Source organism: Palaemon carinicauda, chromosome 1 (genome assembly GCF_036898095.1).
Source record: "Palaemon carinicauda isolate YSFRI2023 chromosome 1, ASM3689809v2, whole genome shotgun sequence".
NCBI lineage: Eukaryota > Metazoa > Arthropoda > Malacostraca > Decapoda > Palaemonidae > Palaemon > Palaemon carinicauda.
The window spans coordinates 132,944,178-132,971,677 of NC_090725.1; the positions used below are offsets into that span (position 1 = coordinate 132,944,178).

A 27,500-nucleotide genomic window follows, 5' to 3' on the forward strand; every position below is an offset into this window, starting at 1 on the left:
TTGGAAAAGCAAAGCTAATGAATACTTTGATACAAGTATATCAGCTTGGCATGTAGACAATGTCAATGGATTTCTCAAAGTAAGGTTGATTGGTTCATTAATTGAAGTCTGGTATATTTCCAGTGACAAAGTCGCAATGATATTTGTCACATACCTTTTAAAAAGTTAAAGTTGTGGGTTTTAGGTCTCCACAGAGACGATTTACATCGTCCTCCTCGGGCGACCATTAGCCAGCAGGGACTATCACTAGTCCCCTCTAACCTCCCCCCCAGGTGCTACCCTGGGAGTAACCCCCGGTAAAAGGTCTCACGGTATTCGCGTCCCTGGCGGGGACCGAACTCGGGACCTCTATAATAGAAATCCACGATGCTACCAACCTTGTTAAGTAACAAAAATAGGTCCTAGTACTTATAACGTGAATAAATATATAAAACTATAGGTTGAAATATAATAAATCTTATGTATGTATGAACACACACACACACACACACACACACACACACACATATATATATATATATATATATATATATATATATATATATATATATATATATATATATATATATATATGATTTCAAAATTTATCAAATGGCCGATGTCAATGCCCTTATATGAAACATCTTTTAGAAGTCTACCTTCTAAGGAATTCAAGCTACTCTCTCTGGTGAAATTGATATGATAAATTATATCAAACAATGCTCTCTGTCATTTTCTTCCTGGCAATTGATGTATCGAGTAACCTGTGTTGTATGGAAGAATGAGTCCTACGGCTTAACCTAAAGAAAACTATAGTTCTATTGCTTTACCAACACTCGCTTGAAGTGCGAAGTGTAGGGTTAGCATGGCTTCTTTCGTCTCCTGTCATAAGTCTCATTCTTGATCTTCAATGTGAGTGGGTAAGATATAAAACATTGGTCTTGTGTTTAGGTAAAGTCTAAAGTCACGAATCACATTACCAGGTATGCTGAACTTTTACTGACAAAGAATTTCGTATTGCTTGGGGTAGGTCATATGACAATTATCTATGGAGTTAAACAGGCGTTTAACAATTCGGGGGATGGGAGGTACAGGGGAAGAAACGTTATAACAACGTCACTGAGGGACGTCATCACTTTTGCGAATGTGTGGGTGGCTAAGACTGGCTTTAGCCTCATTTTCTTAAGTAAAAAAGTTAATGAAACGTAATTGGCAATGCACAGTATTTCCCAAAATTAGGCCATTGTATGAAGCGCTCCCTGCTTTGATATCATGGAAATCCATCAGTTATTTTAGGAGTTATTTAAAAAAAAAAAACCACTATTACACGGCCTCTGGAAACGATAGTAGACTAGTTTTAAATCAAAAGTTATCGAATAATTGTGTTTGATGTGAGAGAAGATGGTGCGAGATTGGAGAAAGTAAAGACAATTTCAATCATGATGGATTTTTAATGAAATATGAATATTATGCTAATCTAAATGTTATTAATGCCATCATTAACACTACCATTAAAATTATTGAAAGGTTAGAGAAAGATAAAGGTTATCAAGAACGTAACCACAACTCAATGTTCACATTTTGTGTGCTGGGCTCGCATACATAACTGTTAATTTCATTATTGATATGGATTTTTTTCTCAAATAGGCTTTTTATTATGAAATTATGCAAATAAAATATAAGGTAAAAAGGGTTTGGTTACATATTTTATCAGTCACTGTACCTAGGTCTACCAATAGTTGAAAAGACAATATATTTGATTGTTTTATAGCACATACTCGCAGACCTTGAACAGCTTCGCAGATACAGAAAATTTATTTTTGAAAACTAGCGACTGCATAAAAGGGGAATCGCACAATTCGAGCACCCATATTGTCGGACCCTACTTTGCGTTCAGCGGGGCGGGAGCTCAAGTCACGCTCAAACTCGATAGAATCTTATAAGGTCTACACGCTCACTATCCTTGTGAACTGAAGTTGGGGGTTTTGAGGAGCCTATATATCTACCTGTTGATTCATTGCCTGGCCCTCCCTGGTCCTATCTTGGGTGGAGAGGGCCTTGGGTGTTGATCATATCGATATATGGTCAGTCTCTAGGAACACTGTCACTGGCCCTTGTCTCTGCAATTCATGAGCGGACTTTAAACCTTTGGTGAAATTAAATTGAATTTCTATTGTGTGTGTATATATATATATATATATATATATATATATATATATATATATATATATATATATATATATATACAGTATATATATATCATTATCATTATCGGCCATTACTAGTCCACTGCAGAACGACGACCTCATACATTTACTTCCACATGCATCTGTTTATGATCTTTCTGTTCCAGTCCATACCCGCAAACTTCCATAGTTCTTCGATCCAATCTCTATGGACCCCATTCTGTTATTCTCAATGTCCATCTATAGTCTGTCATCCTAATTATATGTCCTACTCATGTCCATTTCTTTTTCGTACAAGTTGTTAGAATATCCTCTACTTTAGTTTGCTCTCATATCCACGTTGCCTTTTTTTTCTATCATTTAGTGTTAGTCCAATAATTATTCTTTTCATAGCTCTTTAAGTTGTAACTAGCATATGTTCTAAGGCTTTATTAAGGCTCCAAGTTTATGATGCATAAGTTAACACTGGTAGGACCATTTCATTAAATACTTTTCTTTTTAGAGAAAGCGGGATTTTACATTTTATATTCTCATTTTGTTTACCAAATGCTCTCCATCCCATGCTTATCCTTCTTTTAATTTCAGTCTCGTGCCCTGTCCTAAGTAAGTATATTCATCAACAGTCTTCATAAATCTCTTTTGTTGTGTCTGTATTTTAATTACACGTTATCCTGGTTTTACACATATTCATTTTTAGCCATACATTTCTGCTTTCTCTGTTCAAATCTATCATCTTTTTTCATTCTTCCCTTGAATCACTAAACCCTACTATGTCATCTGCTAATTTTAAGTTGTTAAGGTATTCTCCATTAATATTAATTCCTACATTTTTCCAATCTAAATTCTTAAAAACTTCTTCTAGGCATGATGTGAATCGATTAACAGAAATGGGATCTCCCTTTCTAACTCCCTTCTCAATAGGAATTTCATCACTATCTTTACGTATTTTTAGGCTTGCTGTACTTTTATAGATATCTTCAAGTGTTCTAACATAAGATTCATCTATTCCTTATCTTTAAAGGGCTTTCACTACGGTTGATGCTTTGACAAAATCAAATGCTTTCTTAAAAGTCTATAAATGCCATACATGGTGGTTTGTCATATTTTGTAGATTTTTCCATTAGCTGGTTAATTACATGGATATGGTCAGTTGTAGAATACCCACTTCAAAAGCCCGCCTGCTCTCTTGTTTGATTTAAGTCGAGCTGTCTTTCTATTTAACCTAATATGATCTTTGTAAATATTTTATACATTACGGAGAGTGAACTTACTGGACGATAATTTTTCAGGTTTTTTGAGTCTCCCTTTATGTGAATAAGTATAATGATAACGTTTTTCCAAGCTGTAGATATAAAGTATTCTTGCATACATTTAGTGTAAAGTTCAGCCAGTTTAAGTACTATGAAATCTCCTCCATCTACTATTAAATTCATTGTTAGGCAGAGACTGAACACAACGAAGTAATCTTTTCCCAGGGAAGTTTTTTTTTTTTTTTTTTTTTTTTTTTTTTTTTTTTTTTTTTTTGAGACATTTTTAACTTTTTTTTTCATGAATTCTTCATACCACATTCTTCTTTAAGGCATATTCTACCTCTAAATTTTTCATGGAATGTTTTCTTTGCAATCCATTCATCAGGGAACTTGCAACTTAAAGTTGTCAATTCTGTAGCACATAAACAGAGTAGGATTCCTCTTTATCTCCCAAACATCCTCTGACTTTCTGGATATTGATTTTTGGAAGTTAATGCCTTGAGACAGGGGTGGAGAACCTATTTCGTAGTGAGGGCCATTTCGTCATTCATGATTTGTTCTGAGGGCCACAGAAAATTACGAAGTCATGGGTCGAACGAAAGATACGTCTCAATATTTTAGGACTTATTATTGTATGTGTTGAGTGCAGACTCTGCCACGGAAGCTTATTTATCGAAACCAGCGTGCCTTTCCCAGAATCAATAAATCATTTCCAGCTCTTTACATAACAGTTTATAATCCCAGCAAGTTTCATCACTTTACGATTAGAATTGTGACCGTATGGTTGATGACCGGAATTTGACCTTTTGCTTGACCTTGAACTTGACCTTATCCTTTGACCTTAACAGCTCTTTACATAACAGTTTAAAATACCTGAAAGTTTCATTACTTTACGATTAAAATTGTGGCCCTATGGTTGATGCCCGAAATTTGACCTTTCCTTGACTTTGACCTTGGACTTTACTTTGATTTTCAATCTTGTATTAATTGGAGTGAAATTTCATGCACTCAAACATGAACCAAGTTTGAAGTTTCTGAGACAACGATGTCCAAACTTATGGCTGATTACGTGAATTGGACATTTTACTTAACCGTGACCTCGACCTTTGACGACCTTCCAAAATTTATTAATTTCCAATGTTTTACATAACAGTTGATTCGTGCAAGTTTCATTACTCTACGATTAAAACTATGACCAGGAAGCTGTTCATAAACAAACACAAACACATACACTCACGCACAAAAAAATACAAACAAACAAACAGGGGAGGAAACATAACCACCTTCCAACTTCGTTGGCGGCGCATGTGTGAAAATAAAATTGCAGTATTTTATCTTAAGAAGAGGCTTAAATAATGCAGCATAAATGATAAATAAAAGAAAAAACAATGCTGCACAATAATATTTTGTTTGTATTTTTTCTGATTTGATGCCCTGAAAATGTCTCGAAATGGAACTCACGATTATTGTGATGGCTGAAACTCTTCTTTGGCAAGACATGTGCAGTCAGGCGGTATTAATAATGTTGTAACTCGCAGCTGGTTTCCTAGATTTATATACTGTCCATAGAAGTCTGTAAGCAAGACATTGGCGTACCTAACTTTCAATTCATTATCCCATTGCAACTTAATTAATTTGAGTTGTAGATCAGAATTGATATCTGCTGGTTCCACAATAAATAGTGTAGCAAAGATGTTTAGCTCCTGTTGTTTACTGTTAACATTCCTGAACTTTTCACTAAAAGCCTCATTTAATTTTGCATAATCATCAGCATACTTGGATGTTGAACAAGGATTTTCTACTTGCACGGTAGGGTGTTATTGTTTTCAAGTTGTATTTTCCAGTTGTATTTTTGAAAGCAGTGAACTAAGAAACTGTGAACCCTGGGATCCCCTAACCACCCACCCTCTGACAAAAAACTTATGGGTACGCAAAATTTGTCTGTATTTAACTATTGGAGCTGCAAATGAAATTATCAACCCTATAAACTCATAAAGCTCTTGAATTCTCATTTTATAAGTTTATTCTGGCTATGCCACAATAACTTTATAATGTTATTTAGATTTTATTTGAATTTTTCTACTCACTCGTAAGCTTAAATGTTGTATAACGGGCCAGACCAAAGGGTTTACCTACATATGTCTCAAGAGCCGGATGGAAAGGTCTCGGGGGCCAAATATGGCCCGCGGGCAGGGTGGATAGGCCTTGGGGGCCGAATAAGGCCCGCGGGCCGTAGGTTCCCCTCCACTGCCTTAAGAATCAACCCTGTCCTATAGTCTATTCACTAAGGAATGGTGAAACTATTTGTCATAGATAATTACCTCTAACTTTTAGGATGTGAGACAGAAGATCAAAGTTTTTATTTTTCTATCAAGGTCTCAAAAACATAGCGATAAGCTATCGATAGGCAAGGCAAGAATGAGAGTGTAGTTCCTCCTTATCCAAAACCTCTACATTCTAGAACCAATTAGGAGCACCACAGGCAAATAACAATATGCATGAACAAATAATGGTTAATACGCTTCTTATCAAGCAAAGGAATTATACATGGCAAGCCAGCAAATCTTGGGTTTTCCCTCGGCAGAAAGATAACCTTATCAGTTGACAAACATTTAAGGGCATGCCTTTTGCCATGTAAAACTAGAGGTTTGTTCACTGAATCAACATCTTAATTTACACATAAACATAACCAGGGCTTAAACCATCATAGCAGTACAGTCAGCAACAGAAATTATTACATACCGTGTTCACTAGCAGCTCTATCAGTTTCATGAATGACCGGAAGGCCAGAGCCAAAAAAATCCATAATGACTGCAAAAGCTTCTGGCTTTATAGTTCTCCATTCTCCTTCCTCTTCATCCTTTTAACAAGGAAAAACAAAGGACTAAAACAGGAACTAATTGCAATTACTGTAAAACATTTAATGCATGGCATAATTTCAAGTTTCAAATCTGTATTCATGAGGAAAATTAAAATATGCAATTACCAAAAATGTTAATCTTTACTGTTGAGCAACTGTATGTTTATTTAAAGTTATAAGGAAGAAATTATTTAGTGTTTGTAACAAAAAAAAAAATATCACCACAGAGCATATCTGTACCTCTGTAAAATATCAAAAAACACCTCACAGTGAATATGAAAGAGAAAAAGACGACTTGAATATACATAGATTAGATCATTCAAAACTGACAAGACAAACAAGACTTTTATTAACCATTTTCAATAAGATATCTCTAAAATAGCCTTCCATTAACTATATATTTACTTTATTGTCCTACTAAAGAATATAAAGAGACAAAGCAGAAAAAAATACATTTTCAAAGAATTTCTATGTTCTAAAAAGGAAAACCATTTCCTAATTAGAAAAAATACTTTAATAGGAATAAAAGGTGATTACATTTTTTAAATGAAATGGAAGGTCCTTTTCAGGTGAGTTATAGATTATATGAGTACTATTCATTATAAAAACAACATTTGATAGCTGTAGATTTTTTAACAGTACAACTTTGCTAGGTCTGGTCCCCTTCAAAGTCACCTTCTTCTATTATTACACGTCTCTCCCTAGAATTTTTCGCCAGCTTGGAACCAATAATTTTTTAAAATCTCCTCCAACTATTTAAAACAATGCGCTTTTATAGTTAACATTAACTTTTAAAGATAATTTTCCTTCTGGAATCACTCTAATAACTTAAAGAAAAAAAAATGTTAATCTTGGAAGCTTTAAAGATTTTACAAGATACTGGATCCGGCAACAATCCTAATTTGTACACAAGATTTATATTGTACAACAGTACATTAGCTCATGTGTCACGGCTCTCCACATACAATGTAAAAATACAGGAGTATGCAATCTCCCAGCAAACCTTTTCCGGTCCTCAAAAATTTCGGTCTTGAAAAGATATAATTTTCCTTCATTCAAAAGTAATAAAAATCTGATGTAAAATGTAATTTTAGGAGATATTGCCAAACTGGAAAAGAATGTTGAGGGCAGAGTGTAGGCTTAGGAGGGGACTTTTCATGTGATTCTTAGCTCCTAAATTGTCAGTTATTTCTTACAAGTTAGCAGGATATTCTTTTTTCATATTGTTATGCCATTGTGTAAATGGGATTTTGGTAGGTCTAGTCCTACTAATTACTAATTACCACATAATTTCCAAAAACTTCTTAGTATCCTTATCAAATTTTTGGTAATAGATTACAAAAAGTATTTAATGATGGGCACCACAGTGACTATTTGAATGTTATTTTGGTGTTCCACAAGACAGTGCTCTCGGCCTATTACTATATACGTATGACATGTGGTTTAGTATTGTTAAATAGCTTGTTGGACTAATACCATCTCCTGAATGTAGACCACTGGTAGCTGAATCCCTTAATAGAAATCCAACTAAAATCAGCACACAGTGTAAACTATGAGCGATGAATTTTAACTCTAACAAAACTGAAAGTAATGCTCTAAGTAGCTAAGGACAGAGGCATCCAGATCTGTGCATTAGCAATGTCTCTTTAACTACACAATTCATTTAAAATTCTGGGTTATTCTTGATTACAAATCTACTTTACAAAATGTTAGGTCTGTTTTTCCCTGTTACACAAAAAGTTGGCATATTGAGAAAGAATCCAAAGAATTTTGGTGATTAGCCTTACCTGAGGATATATTTTATTTTTTTCATTCTACTTGTTTTAAAGATTTATCTCCTGTCGGGTCTTCAACTTATGACTCATCCTAATTTCTTGTAAAATAATTTATGGTCTATCAATTCCTAATCCCTGATCTGGGCATCAAATCTCTTGAACCATCATTCTCTGTGAATATTGAATATTTTTACAATTCTGACCATCCTTTACATTCAGATCTTCTTACACTGTACCATCCTGTACATAGTACTAGATATGAAATTAATTATATGTTTTTCCTTGAATATCATAAGGCTTGATTCGAGGTGTGACTATTTCCTGGAATGATCTTCCTAATCTATTAATTAAATCAAATGAACTGAAAAGTTCAAACTTCCTGTAAATACTTTTCTGTTGAACAGTCAGACAAAATTTTCATTTCATGGTGTACATTATGATCCTAATATATTTTTTCAAAAATATCAATAATTCATAGTTTATTCATTATTTCGCTATTTCCTTCCCACACTGGAAATCTTTCTCTTTATGATTGATTGATTGACTGATTTGGAGTTTTCTGGCACCATGGCATCAAAGGTCATTGATGCTGATATCGTTTGTTACAAATAAAGAATAAAAGGAAATTTAATCTAAAATCCTAAAAGCAAAGGTGTCATTACAAAAGTTAAATAATTTTCAGGAGACCTGCTTCTGAAATAAATCTAAAATTACTGCTAGCACAGTACAACACATCCTGCCAAAGAATCTTGACAAGGATGAACCTGACATCCTAACCTCAAACAGATATCTATTTCTCAAGGTGCAAAAAGTGAGGCATTCGGTAAACAGGGTACCAAACAGTCGTTGCAATATGGCTGTTGTTGGGCAGTCATCAAAAACTTGTGTGTCAACTGAGTGTGACGATGAGAAGACAACAAAGAGTAGTCTGCCACTTTTGGGGCATCATGTTATACCTCCAAAGACATATAACGTTAAAATTTTCTCTCATCTTATTTCCAGAACCATGAAACAAGAGAATTTTTCCTTGCTCTTAACAGTGTGGTCGAATGTGATTGGTCAAATTCGGTCATGTGAGATAAAGGTGTCATACTGCATCTGTCGGCTGACTGACAGGGTACATAATTTCATTAGTAATTTTGGAGGATTTTCATAATCAACTATATCACGGTATGCAGTGTGGCAACTGGATGTTCAGTAAAGTTTGTAAAAGGTAAAATGATGCACGAATTCCCAAGTAAACCATATAAAAGATGGCAATGAGAAATAAAAGTAAAAAGAAAATATAAGCACACAACAATTCACTCTAAAAGCTTAAGATTTTTCTTCTCTACTCTTATAATGTGGACATACCATTATGGTTAATGGTATGTCTGATCATTTTTTGGTGGAAGGAAAATTAGTTGTAGCAAAAGGGTGGGGCAATAGAGTGGGGAGATGTAAAAGGGAGCTAGTGAGGGTTGAAGAGTTAATAAAACCGGAGATAAAAAGTGAATATCAAGAAAGGTTAATGGATTGTGTGTTAATAGCTTAAAGAATGTTTTGAAGATTGAAAGACGTGCACGTGTTTAGGGGTATGGCTAACGGTATGTCTGATCATTTTTTGATAGAAGGAAAATTAGTTGTAGCAAAAGAGTGGGGGAATAGAGTAGGTTGGTGTAAAAGGGAGCTAGTGACGGTTGAAGGGCTAATAAAACTGGGGATAAAAAGTAAATATCAAGAAAAGTTGAAAATGGCATATGACGAAGTGAAAGTGAGAGAAACTGGTAATTCAGAGGAGTGGAAGTTAGTAAAAGATGATTTTGTTGGGATTGCAAGTGATGTGTGTGGCAAGAAGATTGTTGGAGGCCGCATGAGGAAGAGTAGTGAATGGTGGAATGAAGGAGTGAAGGTAAAAGTGAAAAAGAAAAAGAGGGCATTTGAAGAATGGCTGCAGAGTAATAGTGTAGAGAAGTTGAAAGATATAGGGAGAAAAACGTGGAAGTAAAGCGCAAGGTAACTGAGGAAAAGAGGGCGGCTGACCTGAGGTGGGGTCAAGGATTGGGTCGTCCATATGAAGAGCACAAGAAGAAGCTTTGGAAAGAAGTGAAGAGAGTAAGGAAGGCTGGTTCGAGAATTGAAGAGACAGTGAAAGATGGAAATGGAAGGTTGTTAAAGGGACAGAAGGCAAGGAAAAGGAGGGCGAAATATTTTGAAAGTTTACTGAATGTTGAGGATAATAGCGAGGCAGATATAATTGCTATTGCAAGTGTTGAGATGCCAGTGATGGGAGATGAGAATGAGACAGAGATTACAAGTAGATTGAGTTTGTGCATGTATTGTACCACTATATAAGGGTAAGGGAGATGTGCATGCGTGTTGTAATTCAAAAGGTATTAGTAGTACAGGGTGGTTTTAGAAGAGGTAAGGGATGTATGAATCAGATTTTTACAGTTAGGCAGATATGAGAGAAATATTTAGCAAAAGGTAAGGAGCTGTATGTTGCGTTTATGGATCTGGAGAAAGCGTATGATAGAGTTGATAAGGAAGCGATGTGGAATGTGATGAAGGTATGTGGAATTGGTGGAAGGTTGTTGCAAGCAGTGAAAAGTTTCTACAAAGGTAGTAAAGCATGTGTTAAGAAAGGAAATGAAGAGAGCGATTGGTTTTCAGTGAGAGTGGGGCTGAGACAGGGATGTGTGATGTCCCCATGGTTGTTTAACTTGTATGTTGATGGAGTGGTGAGAAAGGTGAATGCTCGAGTGCATGGACGAGGATTGAAACTGATAGACAAGAATGATCATGAATGGGATGTAAATCAGTTGTTTGTGGATAATACTGTACTGGTTGCAGACTCGGAAGAGAAGCTTGACAGATTAGTGACAGAATTTGGAAGGGTATGTGAGAGAAGGAAGTTGAGAATTAATGTGAGTAGGAGTAAAATCATGAGATATACGAGAAGGGAAGGTGGTACAAGATTTAATGTCATGTTGAATGGAGAGTTACTTGAGGAAGTAGATCAGTTTAAGTACTTGGGTCTGTTGGCAGCAAATGGTGGAGTGGAAGCAAATGTACATCAGAGAGTGAATGAAGGATGCAAAGTGTTGGGGGCAGTGAAGAGACTGGTAAAGATTAGAGGATTAGGCATGAATGTAAAGAGAGTTCTGTATGAGAAAGTAATTGTACCAACTGTGATGTATGGATCGGAGTTGTTGGGAAAGAAAGTGACAGAGAGACAGAAATTACTGTAAATGTGTTTGAAATGAAGTGTCTGAGGAGTACGGCTGGTGTATCTCGAGTAGATAGAGTTACAACCGAAGTAGTGAGGGTGAGAACGGGTGTAAGAAATGATTTAGTAGCTAGAGTGGATATGAATGTGTTGAGGTGGTTTGGCCATACTGAGAGAATGGAAAATGGCTGTCTACTATAGAGGGTGATGAATGCAAGAGTTGATGGGAGAAGTACAACAGGAAGGCCAAGGTTTGGGTGGATGGATGGAGTGAAGAAAGCTCTGGGTGATAGGAGGATAGATGTGAGAGAGGCAAGAGAGCGTGTTAGAAATAGGAATGAATGGCGAGCGATTGTGACGCAGTTCCGGTAGGCCTTGCTGCTCCTTCCGGTCGCCTTGGATGACCCCGGAGGTAGCAGCAGTAGGGCATTCAGCTGTGGCACCCTAGCAGTACCAGCCGAACTCGGTTAAGTCCCTTGTCAGGCTGGGAGGAGCATAGAGGGGAAAGGTCCCCAAAATTGGGGAAAGTGCCTTGGTATATAGAATAGAATAGAATAGATTTGCAGTTTTACAGTTTCTAATATCATACCATGAAGATTTATCTTCATAATTCATCAATTGATGATGTGTATAGTTAATGATAATTTATTTCAAATACAAGTTAAGTTTTATATGGATCAATATGAACCACGAATAGCTGATGGCCTTAAAAACACGGGATATCGGCAGTCCCAACGAGCCTAAATTCCATTAAGTGAAAGTCAATATTACGGAAACCCTCTATAGAAAAGATAGGTATCAGAACCATAGGATCACCTCCAATAGGAATACATGCTGAATATTCAAACGCAAAATTATTACATTTTGCTGCTGCTAATGAGAGTAATTCTGATAAATTGATGTAAAAGTAAATCATTTTTTCATGTAGGTGATTTATATTTCAACACACACACACATGGCTACATGGCTGAGGACTATGAAGCGTGAAGTGAGAGATGATGATGATGATATATACTGTATATATTCAAATAAGCTTTAGTTAAAGATGTAAGTGTTAAACAGACTAAAGTCAAACCATCATAGAATGGTAAGAAGCAAAATTTGTTTAGATCTCAGGAAAGAGAAAAGTTAATTCTAATGAAAAAATTAAACACTCCTGTAATAAGAGAAAAATATGATGAGTTTAGTTTAGCAATACAAAATAGGTAATCCCAGCTACATGATGAAATGGAAATAAGTAAAAAAGAAATGAACAGTAATTTAAAAAAATTTGTATTGGAATCAGCACGAGAGATAGGTGGAAGAGTTTCTAAACAAGATCAAGGAAAACTATTAGAAAAGACAAAAACCTAATAAAAAAAAGATTGGAAATGAGGGTAAAATCCAAGAGAGATGAGATAAAATTAGCAGCATTATTCAAAATAATAATCAAACTACAAACCAAAAAACTAAAGAAAGGAAGAAGCATTAAATCGATGAAAAGAAGACTTGGAACAGGGCCGAACTGATGTTTACTTTAAAGGATGAAAATCAAAATTTTATCCACAATAGAGATGGAGTGATCAAAATTGCAGATGATTTTCATACAATGCTATACAATAGTGATATGATAAATTTGGAAGTAATTTGTATTTTTCCTAACAATACAAACCTGTAGCTATTTATAGTGGTATTACTTTTGGCAAAGCTGAAAGATAAGCTATTATATTTTTAGCCAGGATTAACCACTTACCTGCTAGATAGTGGGGGGGGGGGTTAGTAACTACCTCTCTCACTCACACACCTGAGCTGTGAACCTCACTTTGCTTGGAAGTAGGACTTACAGGGGAAATGGTGCAGGCCGGCCAATCTGTACAAATAGCTACAGGTTTGTATAGTTAGGAAAAATACAAATCACTTCCAAATTTGTAATTTGTTCCATCACTAAATACAAACCAACACTATTTACAGGAGTTGACTCACACTTTAGGAGGGTGGAAGTCTTTGCCAATCTGGCTTTTGACTTCGACCCAAGGATTCCCCTTAATGTGTTTAGTATATAATAGTTGGAAACCCTACACCTCGCTAAAACCGTGCTATGCATGGTTCACGGCCTACACAAGCTGTGTGTTTGTGATACTAGCAATGTGACTGTCAAGTTAAGAGTTCTTTCAAGTCATAGGAATCTTCAGTGGTCACCAATAAATACCCAATACCCCCACTGGATAGGGTATGGGGACATAACAGTACTGACACAAGGAAACAATGGTTTACCTGCAGTTAATTGAGGTCAGCTTTGCAAAGGAACCTAGGTGCTGATTTCCCCAAGAGAGAGGAGGATGAAGAAAAGAAAGAGCCTGTCATTCTTAATCATTCATTCAGACTAATCCTGGGTAACCTTTGCCCTCAACCTACTGCTACTGGTCCATCAAGGAGCTTGAGGTGTTAAACCAGTTGTTGTGCAGCCACCACAGGACCAATGGAAAATGTTTCCACACTTCTCTGGGTTACGTCTTGCAGGTAGTGGGTGGTGAAGGTCGTCTGATGCTTCCACACAGCTGCTTATCGAATCTGTGCCACAGAGAAGTGTTGTTTAAACGCCAAGGACATAGCAATATCCCTGAGGTCATAAACTCTAGGTTGAAATGTCAGAGGGGGATCGGGATTCAGTGCCAGGTTAATGACCTTGCAAATCCAGGCAGAGATGGTGTTCTTCATGATCCTTCTCTTGACTTTCCCTGCGCTGACGAAGAGTGCTGGCACTCTGGAGCGAGCTGTTGCTGTCCTTTTGAGGTAATACCTCAAACTCCTTACTGGGCATAGTAACAGTTGATCTGGGTCATCGGTTACAGAAGGGAGACTTGTTATCCAGAAGGAATTGAAGCTAGGATCTGCTACCAGCGGATTTTGATTCTTTGCAATAAACTCAGACGAAGCTTAGGCTTACCTCTCCTCATCCCTTTGAATGGGTGATGTCATGCAAGAGACCACGAAGTTCACTAACTCTGTTGGCTTAAGCCAAGGCTAGTAGGAACACCATCTTCAGAATGAGGTGGCAATCTGCTGCCTGGCGTATTTGTTTGTAGAGAGGGCCCTTCAGGGACTGAGGGACCCGAATCATGTTCCACAGAGGAGGTCTCACCTTCGACTGGGGACAGATAAGTTCAAAACTTAGTATGAGGAGAGAAAGTTCCAGCGAAGAGGAAATATCTACTCCCTTCAGCTTAAAGGCATGACTCAAGGCAGAGCGGTAACCTTTCATTGATGAAACTGAGAGGAACATTTCCTGCCGCAGGTACACAAGTAACTCCACTATTGCTGGGATAGTGGCATCGAGGGGAGAGATAACCCTTCCACAACACCAACTACAGAAGACATTCCACTTTGTCTGGTAGACTGCCGCACCCTGTTGCAAAAATCCTCTCTGAGAGAATAGGTGCTGGATAGTCTCCAGGTGTGAAGTCGTAGCGAATCTAAGGCTTTGTGGAAGATGTTTGCATGTGGCTATCTGAATAGATCGTGTAGTGGAGGGAGTTATCTTGGAAGCTCTGTCAGAAGCTGCAAATGATCCGGGAACCATTCTGCGTGATGACATAGCAGAGCTATGAGGGTCATCGAGAGATTGACCAATGTTCTGGTCTTGTTGAGTATTCTTCTCCTTAGACAGAACAGGGGAAAGGCGTAAACATTAATGATGAATCACCATTGTTGGAATGCATCTTGCCCGAGAGCCTTGGGATCCAGAACTGGGGAGCAGTACAGCAGGAGCCTGAAATTCAGGGACGTTGCAAACAGGTCCACAGTCGGGGAACCCCACATAGTCAGGACTTTGTTGGCTACTAGATGATTCAAAGACCACTCGGAGTCCACTATTTGAGTCGCTCTACTCAGATTGTCCTCGAGCACATTCCTCCTACCTGGAATGATGTGAGCTGATAAGGTCACCAAGTTGTCTTCTGCCCATCTCAGGATCTCTACTGGCAGATGGGATAGGGGCCGTGAAAAAGTACCACCTTGTTTGTTGATGTAAGCTACTACTGTGGTGTTGTCGCTCATCAACACCACCAAGTGGCCCGCCAAGAATTTTTGGAACTGTTGAAGGGCCAGGAAGGTAGCCTTCATCTCTATGAGATTTATGTGCTGGTACTTTTCAGACTCTGACAATAGGTCTAAGGTTGTATGGCTCAGCATGTGGGTCCCTACCCTTCTTTTGATGCATCCGAAAATAGCCACCCACCACTCGAGGTCCATCCGTTCATCCAGTCCCATCGGGACTAGAATGTCCGGGGAACCAGTGACCTGATTCGGGCTGGAATTTAGCCACCATTGGTGAGATCATATCATGAGGCGACCATTGGGAACTAGACGGGCCAGGGATGATAGGTGCCTGAGGAGACACAACCACCTATGGCCTAGGAGTTTTTCTTGTCTGAGGAATGGTCTTGTAACCTCCTCAGAGTCACTACCCTTTCGTATCATGGGAAGATTTTCTGGAGATCGGTGTCTATTATCATAAGTAAATATACCTGTCATTGAGAGGGAAGCAGCGATAACCTCTCGAGGTTTAACCTGATCCCCAGATCTTGTCAAAGCCTCAGATGTCTGTCTCGGTGTTGAAGAAGGGTGGCCACCAAGTCTGCTAGAATCAGCCAGTCGTCCAGATAGCATAGGAGACGAATGGCGATTCTGTGAGCCCAAGATGGCATTGAGGCGGACTCTCGTGAAGACCTGAGGTACTGTGGAAAGACTGAAGTACAGTACCTTGAACTGGTATTTCTTGTTGCCTAGTATGATTCTCAGATACTTCCTTGAAGATGGATGGATTGGGATCTGAAAGTATGCGTCCTTTAGGTCCAGTGTACACATGAAGTCCTGTGGTCTTACTGCTGGTCTGAACGTGTTCAGAGCTAAGAGGTCAATGACTGTTCTCCAGCCTCCAGATGCCTTAAAGCCGGCATGGCTAGTCCCTGCCGGCACAGCTCGGCCAGCATGCTAGCTAAAAAAGAGAGAGACAGCATGGAGTGAAGGACTACCTTATTACTGTGTATGTATACACTAAATAAGGATGTAAATATCTAAAATTTACTGCCTTTCTCCAGAAAGGAGGTTCAAATGGAAGGGAAGAATGTATCATTCAGGCTTCCATCCAGCCACCAGTACCATCGCCGGCAAGGTCCAGCCAGCACATGGCTTGCAGGCTAGCACCCGGCAGCACTGGTACAGTCGGCATACCGCCGGCTGAGTCAGCACCTGTCTGTGCCAGTCCGGCCGGCATACCGCTGGCCAGGCTAGTACCCCGGCAATAGCACTTGTAGCCGGCAGTCCAAGGGGGGACTGAAGAACCTTGGTGACAGAAGAGACTTCCTACCAACAGCCATCATGGCTGCCGGCAGCCGCCAGCCGTCATGGCCACCGACAGATGACATGGCTACCAGCAGCTTGCATAGCCGTCGGTAGTTGTAGTAAACATGGCCGCCGGCCGTCGTCGTGGCCGCTGGCCGTCGTCGTGGTCGCCGGCAGTCGTCGTGGCCACCGGCAGCCGGCATAGCCGCCAACAGCCATCATGGTTGCCGGCAGTTGTCCTAGCCGCCGGCAGCCGGCATGGCCGCCTGCAGCTATCATTGTTGCTGGCAACCGTCATGGCTACCGGCAGCCAGCATAGCCGCAGGCAATCAGACAACAGCTGTTGAGTAGGAGTCCGGCCGGCCCCACAACCCACCGGCAATCGATGAGATTGCAGGACGACGGCCCAAAGAGTTACGATGGCTAGGCCATCACTAAAGGACAGAGGGGGGAGGGAAAAGGGTCCTGTATGAGGTGTGGAAGGAGCCGGCAAGGTTGCCGGTCCTACCACACCCTTAAGAAACTCTGTTTCAGTATCGGCGCCATCCTAGGCGGCAGGAGAATCTCTATTCTTCAGCCTAGGGTCTGGCAATACAGTTAACGAGACGGCGGCAGTGCCGCATCCTTTCAACAAAGGAGAAACAGAGTTCCAGTGCCGGCGCCATCCTAGGCAGCAGAAGAATGTCTTTTCTTCAGCCTAGGGTGTGCGAGCACAGGACTAGTCTTCTAGACCGCAGGGAGAAGGTGGCGGCATCATATAACCACTTCAAGTGCGGCCTAGGGAAGGCTAGCCTCCTATGCCGGCAGCCTATCCGGCAGGGGAATGATTATTCACCCTGCCGCACAAGACTATATACTCTGAGGTTCTGACCAAATCCCAAAACCTGCTATCTGCGGCTAAGGGAAGGGACAGAAAACCCTAAGCTAGTCATGCCTGAATGAAAACTCGAAGCACGACTCACTAGGGTTGTAGCCTAAGGCTACACTCAAAGGGAAGGAGGGATTACCCTTAAATCTCCACTGGAGACGAGTATCACTTTATATAATAATTTTAGGAGATATCTATCTCCGCCTGAATTGATAAAACAATACACGAGGGTAACCGGGGAAATGTCTGAAAGTACAGTATACTATATCGCCTAGGCTAGTTTACCTAGGCAAAACAAGATCTCAGTTACCTAAATCACCGAAACTCTAACTTATACGATCAACATAGAAAAAGGAAAATTATGCATATCATAAATATCTTTACAAGTATAAATTGCCTAAATAGCTTTCATAATCAATTAATTAATGCTATTTCAACCGGGGAAGTCGTTCTACTAACTAAATAACACATGCCTAACGAACGACAGCGCCCATGGCACCTCCGGTAACAGGCATAGCTCCTAATCACAATAAATTACTCTAATTTCACTGTGAAACAGAAGCTAAAATATACACATTGTAAAGAATCAATACTCAACTTTCCTGAGGCAAAAGAAGCTTTAGTATACTTTCATACATGTCCCCATTGCTCTTGTATTGCCTTTTAAGGGGAGACTGACCCCTCCTATACCTTTTAAGTCGATACTAATCTCTTAGGAGATTTAAGAGCAATCCCCTTCCCTCTGATTAGCCTAGGCTATTCTCAGTTTTCTTTGCTGTGAACAGAGTTCTGGCAAAGTTTTACTGAGACGTTCCGTTTTCTTTCTCCTAACCACTGAGTCGGTTTTGAGTTTAGGACGGGACATCAGAGTATTAGTCTGTGTTAGGCATCTCCCTGTCTTGGTGAAATGACTTCCCAGGTCAGGTTAAGCTGCCCTTTCAGGAGGCTAGACCTCCCTAGGCCATACTTGGGAGTTTTGTATGACAATTCTCCCTTCCCTGGCCTAGCAGACAGTCCTGTGCCAGTAGTCCCTAGACCGAAGAAAGGATTTCTTCATTGCCTAGGGTCTCTGGTACGAGATTCTGCTCTCCTGCGAGTCGGGGTCCTACGGACACCCTCTCCCTTGACTAACCCAACCTGGGGAAATGACTTCCCCTATCTGAGGTTACTTTACTAGAACAGAATCTTCTAAGTTGGGTAGTGCCTTCGGACATTACCTTAACTATAGGACACCTACCCCTCCCCGCTATCCCTTTCGTGTTGAATGATCTAACACCCTCCTGGCCGTCGTTCTACATTGACCCTAGGGTTCTTGTAGGACTGGCCTGAGGCTTCCCATCGGCTGCCGGAGCCGGCGGCCGGCTGCCGGCGGGTGTCCTCATATTCTTTAGAGTGTTCATTGGTCCTCCCTTGGACTGCCTTCCATTATCCCACATGACTGGGATATGGTTAGGTGGAAGGCCAAATTTAATTCCCCCTTCCACTTGAACCCTCATTCTGGATGCAGACCGGCAAGGCTGAACCCTTGCTTTCCTCCATCCTTTCTTTCTCTCGTACTTTCATACTGGGCCAAAGATATTGGACATTCGGGTACCGACTGCCAGCCGCTGAGTAGCCGGCCGCAGCCGGCCACCCAATCCTGGTCCTCTGCCGCCGACTGCCTTGGTTCCCCTTGATGGAAGGATCCTCGGCTGCCGGCCAGCAGTATCACTGCCAGCCGGCAGATCCATGACACAACCGACAGCCGGCAGATCCATGACACAACCGACAGCGGCAGAGCTGCCGCCGCCGCCGGCAGAGCTGCCGGCAGCCGGCAGATACTACTGCCGGCCGGCAGTGCCGCCGCCGCCGGCAGGGCTGTTGCCGGCCGGCAGAGCCGCCGCCGCCGCACAACCGCCGGCAGCCGGCAGAGCCGTTACCGGCGGCCTATCACATAATGTTATGAAGACAATACTTGCCTTCAATAGCCCAGTATATGCCCGGCAGATGCCGGCAGGCCCGGCAGGTGCCGGCAGGCCGGCAGGTGCCGGCAGGCCCGGCAGGTGCCGGCAGGCCCGGCAGGTGCCGGCAGGCCTGACAAGTCTGACAACTTGTTGCCAAACAGTCAGTGCTGTAGCCCAAAGTTTTTCCAACCTACAAGGTGCTTCATGGGCAGCCTATTGTGAGACCATCAAATATAAGAGAGCGATTCTCTCTTCCTTTAATGGATATGATCCATTATTGTCCTTATCCCCATTATTGAAACTGGAAGATTGTGTTAAGATACACTAATATCATAGGATATCATCTTCCCCTAAAGATTCTTGAGAATTCTGTTTTCAATATTGGAGGAGGTCATAGCAATTGGCTGAACAGGAAACACATGTAGGTGTCTTTCCTACGTATAGCTTACCCTATACAAGCTAATATAATATATTATGTATGTTGAAATTTGAGAATTTCACCAAATGCTAATAGACTTTTCCTTTCTTTACAGGAAGAGCATCCCGAGTGCGGGAATAGTTTTTGCCGGGTCCGCAGTAAGAACTTCTGCGGCCATGACATGTGCAGGGCCCATGCTCGCTGCACTGTCACCAAGGGGGCTCTCAAGTATTGGGACCCGCAGGTATGTACCGTTTGTACTAACCTAGTAACTGAGGCTTTTGATGACCAAAAGTCAACTGAGTCAAGGGACGCAGCAAGGGAGAAGCTGCGTAAATGGGTTAGGGGTTTTCAGAAGAATACTTCCGGCCCATACCTTCCTAATGAAAGGATGAGGGCATGTCTCTTTCCTAGGGCATCTTCGGATGCGGTCATTCCCCAGGCTCAACCTGAGATTCCCCTTGTTCAGATTCCGGTAGAATCTTAAGTTTCGGATGCCTTGTAGAACATCCAACTTGAGGACAACATGTCAGTTGTCTCAGAGGAGACGGAGAACAATCTCCTAGTGGAGGAGCTGGATCAGCCGGATGATGTTCTACCCGAACCACTATCGGAGAAAGCCAATACGATTTTGGTGTCATCGGCCATAGGAAATCAGCCTGTGCCTTCTACTTCCTCCACTGCGCCCCAACTGGATTCGATTACGAGTACTTTGCACTCGTTGCTGTCCATGGTGCAAGACATGCAACAGAAATCGACCGAGAAGGAGGCTTCTTTTCGGACCGAAATCCATCAACTGGTTGTGGCACGTTTAGCTCCGAAGAAGCTGAACGTTAAGGATCTCCCTGCCTTCTCTACGTTAACCCTTGGAGGTACGCAGAGCACATGCCCATGTCGGGCGGGAAGATCTTCCTCTCAGATAAACTGGGTACTGTCCCAGTAGAGGATATTGAATTCTGGCCCAGCAAAGGGTCCTACCCGGACTGCTACGCCCATCTCAGGACGGAACCAGCGTCCAAAGAGGAGACAGAACCCAAGGAAACGATTGTCCTTGAACTCTCTAAGGCTCAGGCCTTATTGACCACCACCTTAAAGGAGAGGGCCTTCACTAGCTCTAAGGTGCCGGCTCTCAGCAATAAGCACCTGTCCTTCATTGCTGATCTTCAACGTGCCTTCCCCTTTATGGATAAAGGGCTCCATATATATATATATATATATATATATATATATATATATATATATATATATATATATATATATACATATAAAGTAATGCCTCACAACACAAAATTAATTCGTTCTGGAGTGGCTTTCGTAAAGTGATTTTTTCGTGTTGAGTCACATTTCACATGCAAATTGCCTAATTCCTACCAAACCCTACAAAACACCACATTAAATCTCATAATAAAGCTACAGTATAACCACAATGAAATACTGTGCACCCAATACATTTGAACCATTCAATATAACTAAACTAAATGTTAATACCTGTAAATTAATTAGTTATTACAATAGTTGCCCCTATTATAGACTACAGATGACAAATTCGAAGATAATTTGTATTTTTCCTAACCATACAAACCTTAGCTATTTACATTGGGTTTACCTTTTAGCGCAGCTGAAATGACGAGCCAATAGTTTTAACGAGGGTTAATTGCCCCTGCGCTAGTTAGCGGGGGGTAGGGGAAGGGTAGCTTGCTACCCCTCCCCCCACACACACCGGTGACTTGCTTCACTTCACTTAGAGGTAGGACTTGACTTGGGGGTCAGGGATGGCGGGCACATATGTGTAAATAGCTAAGGTTTGTATGGTTAGGAAAAATACAAATTATCTTCGAATTTGTCATTTGTTCCGTAACCGAAATACAAACAACGCTATTTACATTGGGTGACTTACCCCTTAGGAAGGGTGTTAAGTCCCCAGCCTTACTGACTTTGGCTTGCCCGGGAGCTCAATCTCTCAGTGAGCAGCACTAGAGAAAAGGAGCCCCTGCACTTCACAAGTTCCTAGCATCGCTAGGAACGAGTGGCCTACATAAGCAGTGTGTGGAGGAAAGTGTGACTCGTCCTATGAAGTTGACCTTGAGACCTTTAGATAGGAATCTAGGATAGGACGTTCCCAATACCACCTCGTCAGGGTATGGGGGACGCAACAGTATTAAGCTTAATACTAGGAGCACAAAGAAGCATGGGTTACCTGCAGAGGTCGAGGTCAGCTATGCGAGGACCAGGATGCTGCTTCCCCAAGAGAGGGGAGAATGAAGAAAGAAGTAAGGGTCAGACATACTCTTTCATTCACGCAGACTAAGACCGGGTAACAACGCCCTCAACCTACTGCTACTTGTCCAAAAAGGAGCCTGAGGTTAGACCAGCTGTTGTGCAGCCACCACAGGGCCGATAGAAAACGTATCGAGGCTCCTGTGGGTCACGTCTTGCAGGTAGTGGGCTGTGAAGGTCGTCTGACGCTTCCAGACCCCAGCTTGAAGTACCTGCATCACAGAGAAGTTTCTCTTGAAGGCCAGGGATGTAGCAACACCCCTGACATCGTGGGCCCTAGGGCGACGTGACAGAGGAGGGTCTGGATTCAAGGCATGGTGGATAACCCTTCGAATCCAAGCTGAGATGGTGTTCCTGGTGACCCTCCTCTTAGTCCTGCCTGTGCTCACAAACAAAGCTCGCACTTGAGGACGGAATGCAGCCGTTCTCTTCAAGAAGTGCCTCAGACACCTCACTGGACATAGTAGCAGCTGGTCTGGGTCGCTTGTTACAGAACGAAAGAGTCGAAGCGAGGATCCGGCACTCCAGGATTCTGAGTCTTGGCAACAAACTCAGGGACAACCGGAACGTTACCTCCCCCCATCCCCTTGAATGGGCGATGTCGTACGAGAGACCATGAAGTTCACTAACCCGCTTGGCCGAAGCCAAAGCAAGTAGGAAAGCCGTCTTCCAAGACAGGTGGCGATCGGAGGCCTGGCGTAATGGTTCGTAGGGAGGTCTCTTAAGAGCCCTGAGGACCCGAACCACGTTCCAAGGAGGAGGTCTCACTTCCGACTGGGGGCAGGTAAGCTCATAGCTACGTTTGAGTAAAGAGAGTTCTAGCGATGAAGAAATATCCACACCTTCAGCCTGAAGGCCAAGCTTAAGGCTGAGCGGTAGCCTTTCACTGCCAAGACAGAAAGGCGCATTTCTTCCCGCAGATAAACGAGGAAGTCCGCTATTGCTGGAATAGTGGCATCGAGTGGAGAGATACCCCTCCCACGACACCAGCCACAAAAGACTCTCCACTTTGCTTGGTAGACTCCCTCAGAGGACCTTCGCAGGTGCCGAGACATCTCTCCGCAACCTGTTGCGAAAAGCCTCTCTCCGTGAGGAGACGCTGGATAGTCTCCAGGCGTGAAGCCGAAGCGAGGCCACGGCCTTGTGAGGGACGCCGGAGTGGGGTTGTCCGAGAAGCTCGTGTCGTGGAGGAAGTTCCCTCGGGAGCTCCGTCAGGAGCTGCAGAAGGTCCGGGAACCATTCCGCGTGATGCCATAGCGGAGCTACCAGAGTCATCGAACAGTTGACCGATAGTCTGGTTCTGTTGAGCACCCTTCTCATCAGACAGAACGGTGGGAAGGCATACACGTCGATGTTGTCCCACCGTTGCTGGAAAGCATCTTGCCAGAGTGCCTTGGGGTCCGGGACTGGGGAGCAGTACAGGGGCAGCTTGAAGTTCAACGCTGTCGCGAACAAGTTCACAGTCGGGGAACCCCACAAAGTCAGGACTTTGTTGGCTATCTGAGGATCCAAAGACCACTCGGTACTCACTATCTGCGAGGCCCTGCTCAGACTGTCGGCGAGCACATTCCTCTTGCCAGGAATGAAGCGAGCTGATAGTGTTATCGAGTGGATTTCGGTCCACCTCAGAATCTCTACTGCAAGATGGGATAGCTGCTGCGAAAAAGTGCCTCCCTGCTTGTTGATATAAGCCACTACCGTGGTGTTGTCGCTCATCACCACCACGGAGTGACCCGCCAGGGACCGTTGGAACTGCTGAAGAGCCAGAAAGACGGCCTTCAATTCTAGCAGGTTGATGTGTAGGCACTTTTCTGATTCTGACCAAAGGCCTGAGGCCCTCTGGTTCAGAACGTGCGCCCCCCACCCTTCTTTTGACGCGTCCGAAAACAGAGTCAATTCCGGGGGGAGGACGAGAAGAATCACTCCCTTCCGCAGGTTCTCGTCGACCAGCCACCACCGCAAGTCCATCTGTTCCAAAGACCCCATCGGGATCAGAATGTCCAGAGAATCGGATCCTTGATTCCACCGGGACCTGAGCCGCCACTGTAGGGATCTCATCCTGAGGCGGCTGTTTGGAACCAGACGAGCCAGGGAGGATAGGTGACCTAAGAGACGCAACCACGACTGGGCGGGGAGCTCTTCTCGCCTGAGGAAGGGTTCCGCCACCCTCCTCAGCCTTGCTATCCGGTCGTCTGATGGAAAGGCTTTGTGGAGATTGGTGTCTATTAGCATGCCTAGATAAACCAGTCGTTGAGACGGCTGCAGAGAGGACTTCTCGAGGTTTACCACGATCCCCAGATCCTGGCAAAGATCCAGAAGCCTGTCTCGGTGCTGAAGAAGGGTCGACTCCGAGTCTGCTAGGATCAGCCAATCGTCCAGATAACAAAGGAGATGAATGCCGTTCCTGTGCGCCCAAAATGAAATCAGGGTGAACACTCTGGTGAACACCTAAGGAGCTGTGGAGAGACCGAAACACAGCACCTTGAACTGGTAGATCTTGTCGTCTAGGCAGAATCTCAGGTACTTCCTGGAAGACGGATAGATTGGGATCTGGACGTACGCGTCCTTTAGATCCAGTGTGCACATGAAGTCTTGTGGTCTCACCGCAAGTCTGACAGTGTCTGCTGTCTCCATGCTGAACCGGGTTTGCTTGACAAACCCGTTCAGAGCTGAGAGGTCGATGACAGTTCTCCAGCCTCCAGACGCCTTCTTTACAAGAAAGAGTCGACTGAAGAAGCCTGGGGAGCCGTCGACGACCTCCTGGAGAGCACCCTTCTCGAGCATGGTCTCGACTTCGGCCTGAAGGGCCAGCCCCTTTGCCGACCCCGTGGCATAGGAGCTCAACGACACTGGATTCGCTGTCAGGGGAGGTTGAGATGTTGTGAACGGGACGCGATAGCCTTGGCCGATCACTGAGACCGTCCAAGCATCGGCCTCGTGTTGCTGCCACCTGTGGACGCAACGCTGAAGGCATCCCCCCACAGGTGGACACGCAGGGGGACTGCCACCCCTAGGGCTTGCGGCCGCGGCCGCTACCCATAGGAGTCTTGCCTCCCCTGGAGGACTTGCCGCCCCTCTTGACCTTGGCTGGAAAGGGCTGGGGCTTAGACACCACCTTCTTAACTGCCGGTGCCTGCTTCGGAGCCTTACGAGGCTGCTGCTGCTGTTGCGGCGGAGCTGGAGGCTTATAGGGCCGAGCTGTAAGGGCCCTATGGAGGAGGGAGTCCGTGCTGGATTTCCTCCATCTCTCAGCTGTTCGCTCCATGTCCTGAGGCTCAAACAGGTTCTCCCCAAGAAGGGAAGCATGTCTGAGCCTACACACATCCACGGCGGGGACCTTCGGATGGAATCTCTCAGTCACTGCATCGCGCCGCTTCAACACTGAGTTGGCCCACAGGGTGGTGACCTGGTGCGCCAAAAACTCGATGGAGTGGGTGCCCGAGAGTAAGAAGGTCTCCAGGGCCTTCCTATTGGTCTCCTTAGACAAGTCCTCGGAGCGCAATAGGATGCCCAGAGTTCCTAGCCAAAAGTCCAGCCACGAAGTAGCCTGCATGGCACACTTCACGACCTTTTCATGGCTAAGGATCTCTGCCGCCGAGAACGACACCTGCCGGGCAGAGAGCTTCTCAAGGGGAACTCCCTTCGCCAGCTCCTCCACGGAGTGATGGAGAGGAAGAGCGAGACTGGACTCACCCAAGATCTCAAAATACCTCCTCTGCTGGAGACGAGGAGGAGGGATGAGCTTGTTCCCGGCAGAGGAATGACTGGAGGAGGCAAGAATCGCGAGCTGAGCGTTGGCTCTGGCTCTGGCACTCTTCAGACCCCGAGACCAGGGCAGAGCCGCACTGGACTTAGGGGCCTTCCGAACGTCAATTACTTCGTCCAAGATAGTGTCCTTGCCTTCACGGGGGGCGATCACGGGGTCCATAAGCCCGTTAAGTTGCCTTATCAGGCTCAGGACCTGCCAGAAGGCATGTTCGGATTCCTCCTGATCTCCTCCTTGCGGGCTGGCAGCTAAGTCTCCTGTCCCCGGAATCTCTTCCTGGGGTGAAGCGTGGACGTTCCCCCGGGGAGCCGCGAGTTCCTGGCGAATCCTTGAAGATGATTTCGGGACGGTCTTGGAGTCCTTGGATTCCCTCCTGGGAGGGATACAGGATCCCAACAAAGAGGTTCGAAGAGCCCCTTCCGCACGAGACGACTCTCCTCCATGAAGAGAAGGCTCCCCCCTTGGTGCCGAGGGGAAGACTACCGCTTCACTGGACTCACCCGAGGACGGAAAAGCCTCGTCCACGAGAGAAGGAGAAAACGCTCGAGCAGGAGAAGGGGGCTTCGCGACAGACCTCTTGGGAACCAACTTCGCCCTGGGGGAAGTTACCACGAAGTCCACTCCTCTCTTTCTCTTCAGCATAGGAGAGGCAGCCGTTGGTTTGTTGCCCTGATCGGCGAGTGCTGGTTTCATTACCCTCACTAACGGCCGCATCAGAGGACCAAACCAAGTCTGTTGCTCCACGGACACAGAGTCCGAAATCCTCGCTGGAGGGAAAGGGATCGGGCGATCCTTTGGAGTGGACACCACAGTACCTGCCTGAAAAGAAGGGGGGGAAGAAAGATGCACTAACCTCTCCGCAGTGTCTTCCCTGTCCTGCACAACAGTCCTGCGTTTGGATGGAGGCGATCCCGAGCGCTGTCTAGAAACACGCGTTCCTGCTGCTACCACTGGCTGTGAAATTCACCGCGAACGATGGTCGCGCGAAGGCGAACGGTCGCGCGGGCGCAGGCGAGCGGTCGAGGTGAGTGGTCGCGAGGGCGTACAGGCGAACGAGCGCGTGGCCAAGTCGGCGAACGAATGCGTTGGCGCGATGGCGAGGGAACGCGTTGCCGCGTGGGCGAGTGAGAACGCTCTGAAGATCGCTGGCGACGTAGGTCAGGAGACCTGTAGCGCGAGGGAGAGCGATTACGAGCAGGCGATCGGTGGTGAGCTGGCGAACGCTGGCACGCAGGTGAGCGATGGCGCGTTGTCACATGGTGACGCGTTGGCGAGCGATAGAGCGCAGGACGCGCAGGTGAAAGATCGCGCGATGGCGAGCTAGCAGAGGGCGAACCATGTCCTTCCAGAATCTCTGGCCGACGACGCGTTGGAGACCGCGTGCGCGCAGGCTGTAAGTCACGCGGGTGGTCCGGAGAACGCCGATGATCAGGTGATCGTTGACGCGTAGGAGAACGCTGACGAGCAGGCGATACTAGGATCGTCTGTGAACGCTGGCGAGCAGGTGATCGCTGGCGAGCAAGGGGGCGACACATGAAATCCTGTGAAGGAGCAGGTGGCGCGGCGCGTTCACGAACAGGAACAGGAAGAGCGTAGGCGCGTGGGCGAACATGTGCTTTAGAAACACGCGCTGGAGAACGCGGAGGAT

At 44.1% G+C, this 27,500-nt stretch overlaps 1 protein-coding gene across 1 annotated transcript in view; it reads right to left on the reverse strand.

Annotated features, from left to right (window-relative positions):
* Window positions 1–27,500, reverse strand: part of LOC137643207 (NFU1 iron-sulfur cluster scaffold homolog, mitochondrial-like) — a 225,675-nt gene that overhangs the window by 63,541 nt on the left and 134,634 nt on the right. The window contains exon 4 of the mRNA XM_068376057.1: window positions 6,158–6,275. Coding sequence (XP_068232158.1) covers window positions 6,158–6,275 — 118 coding nt within the window. The remainder of the gene's footprint in view (window positions 1–6,157; window positions 6,276–27,500) is intronic.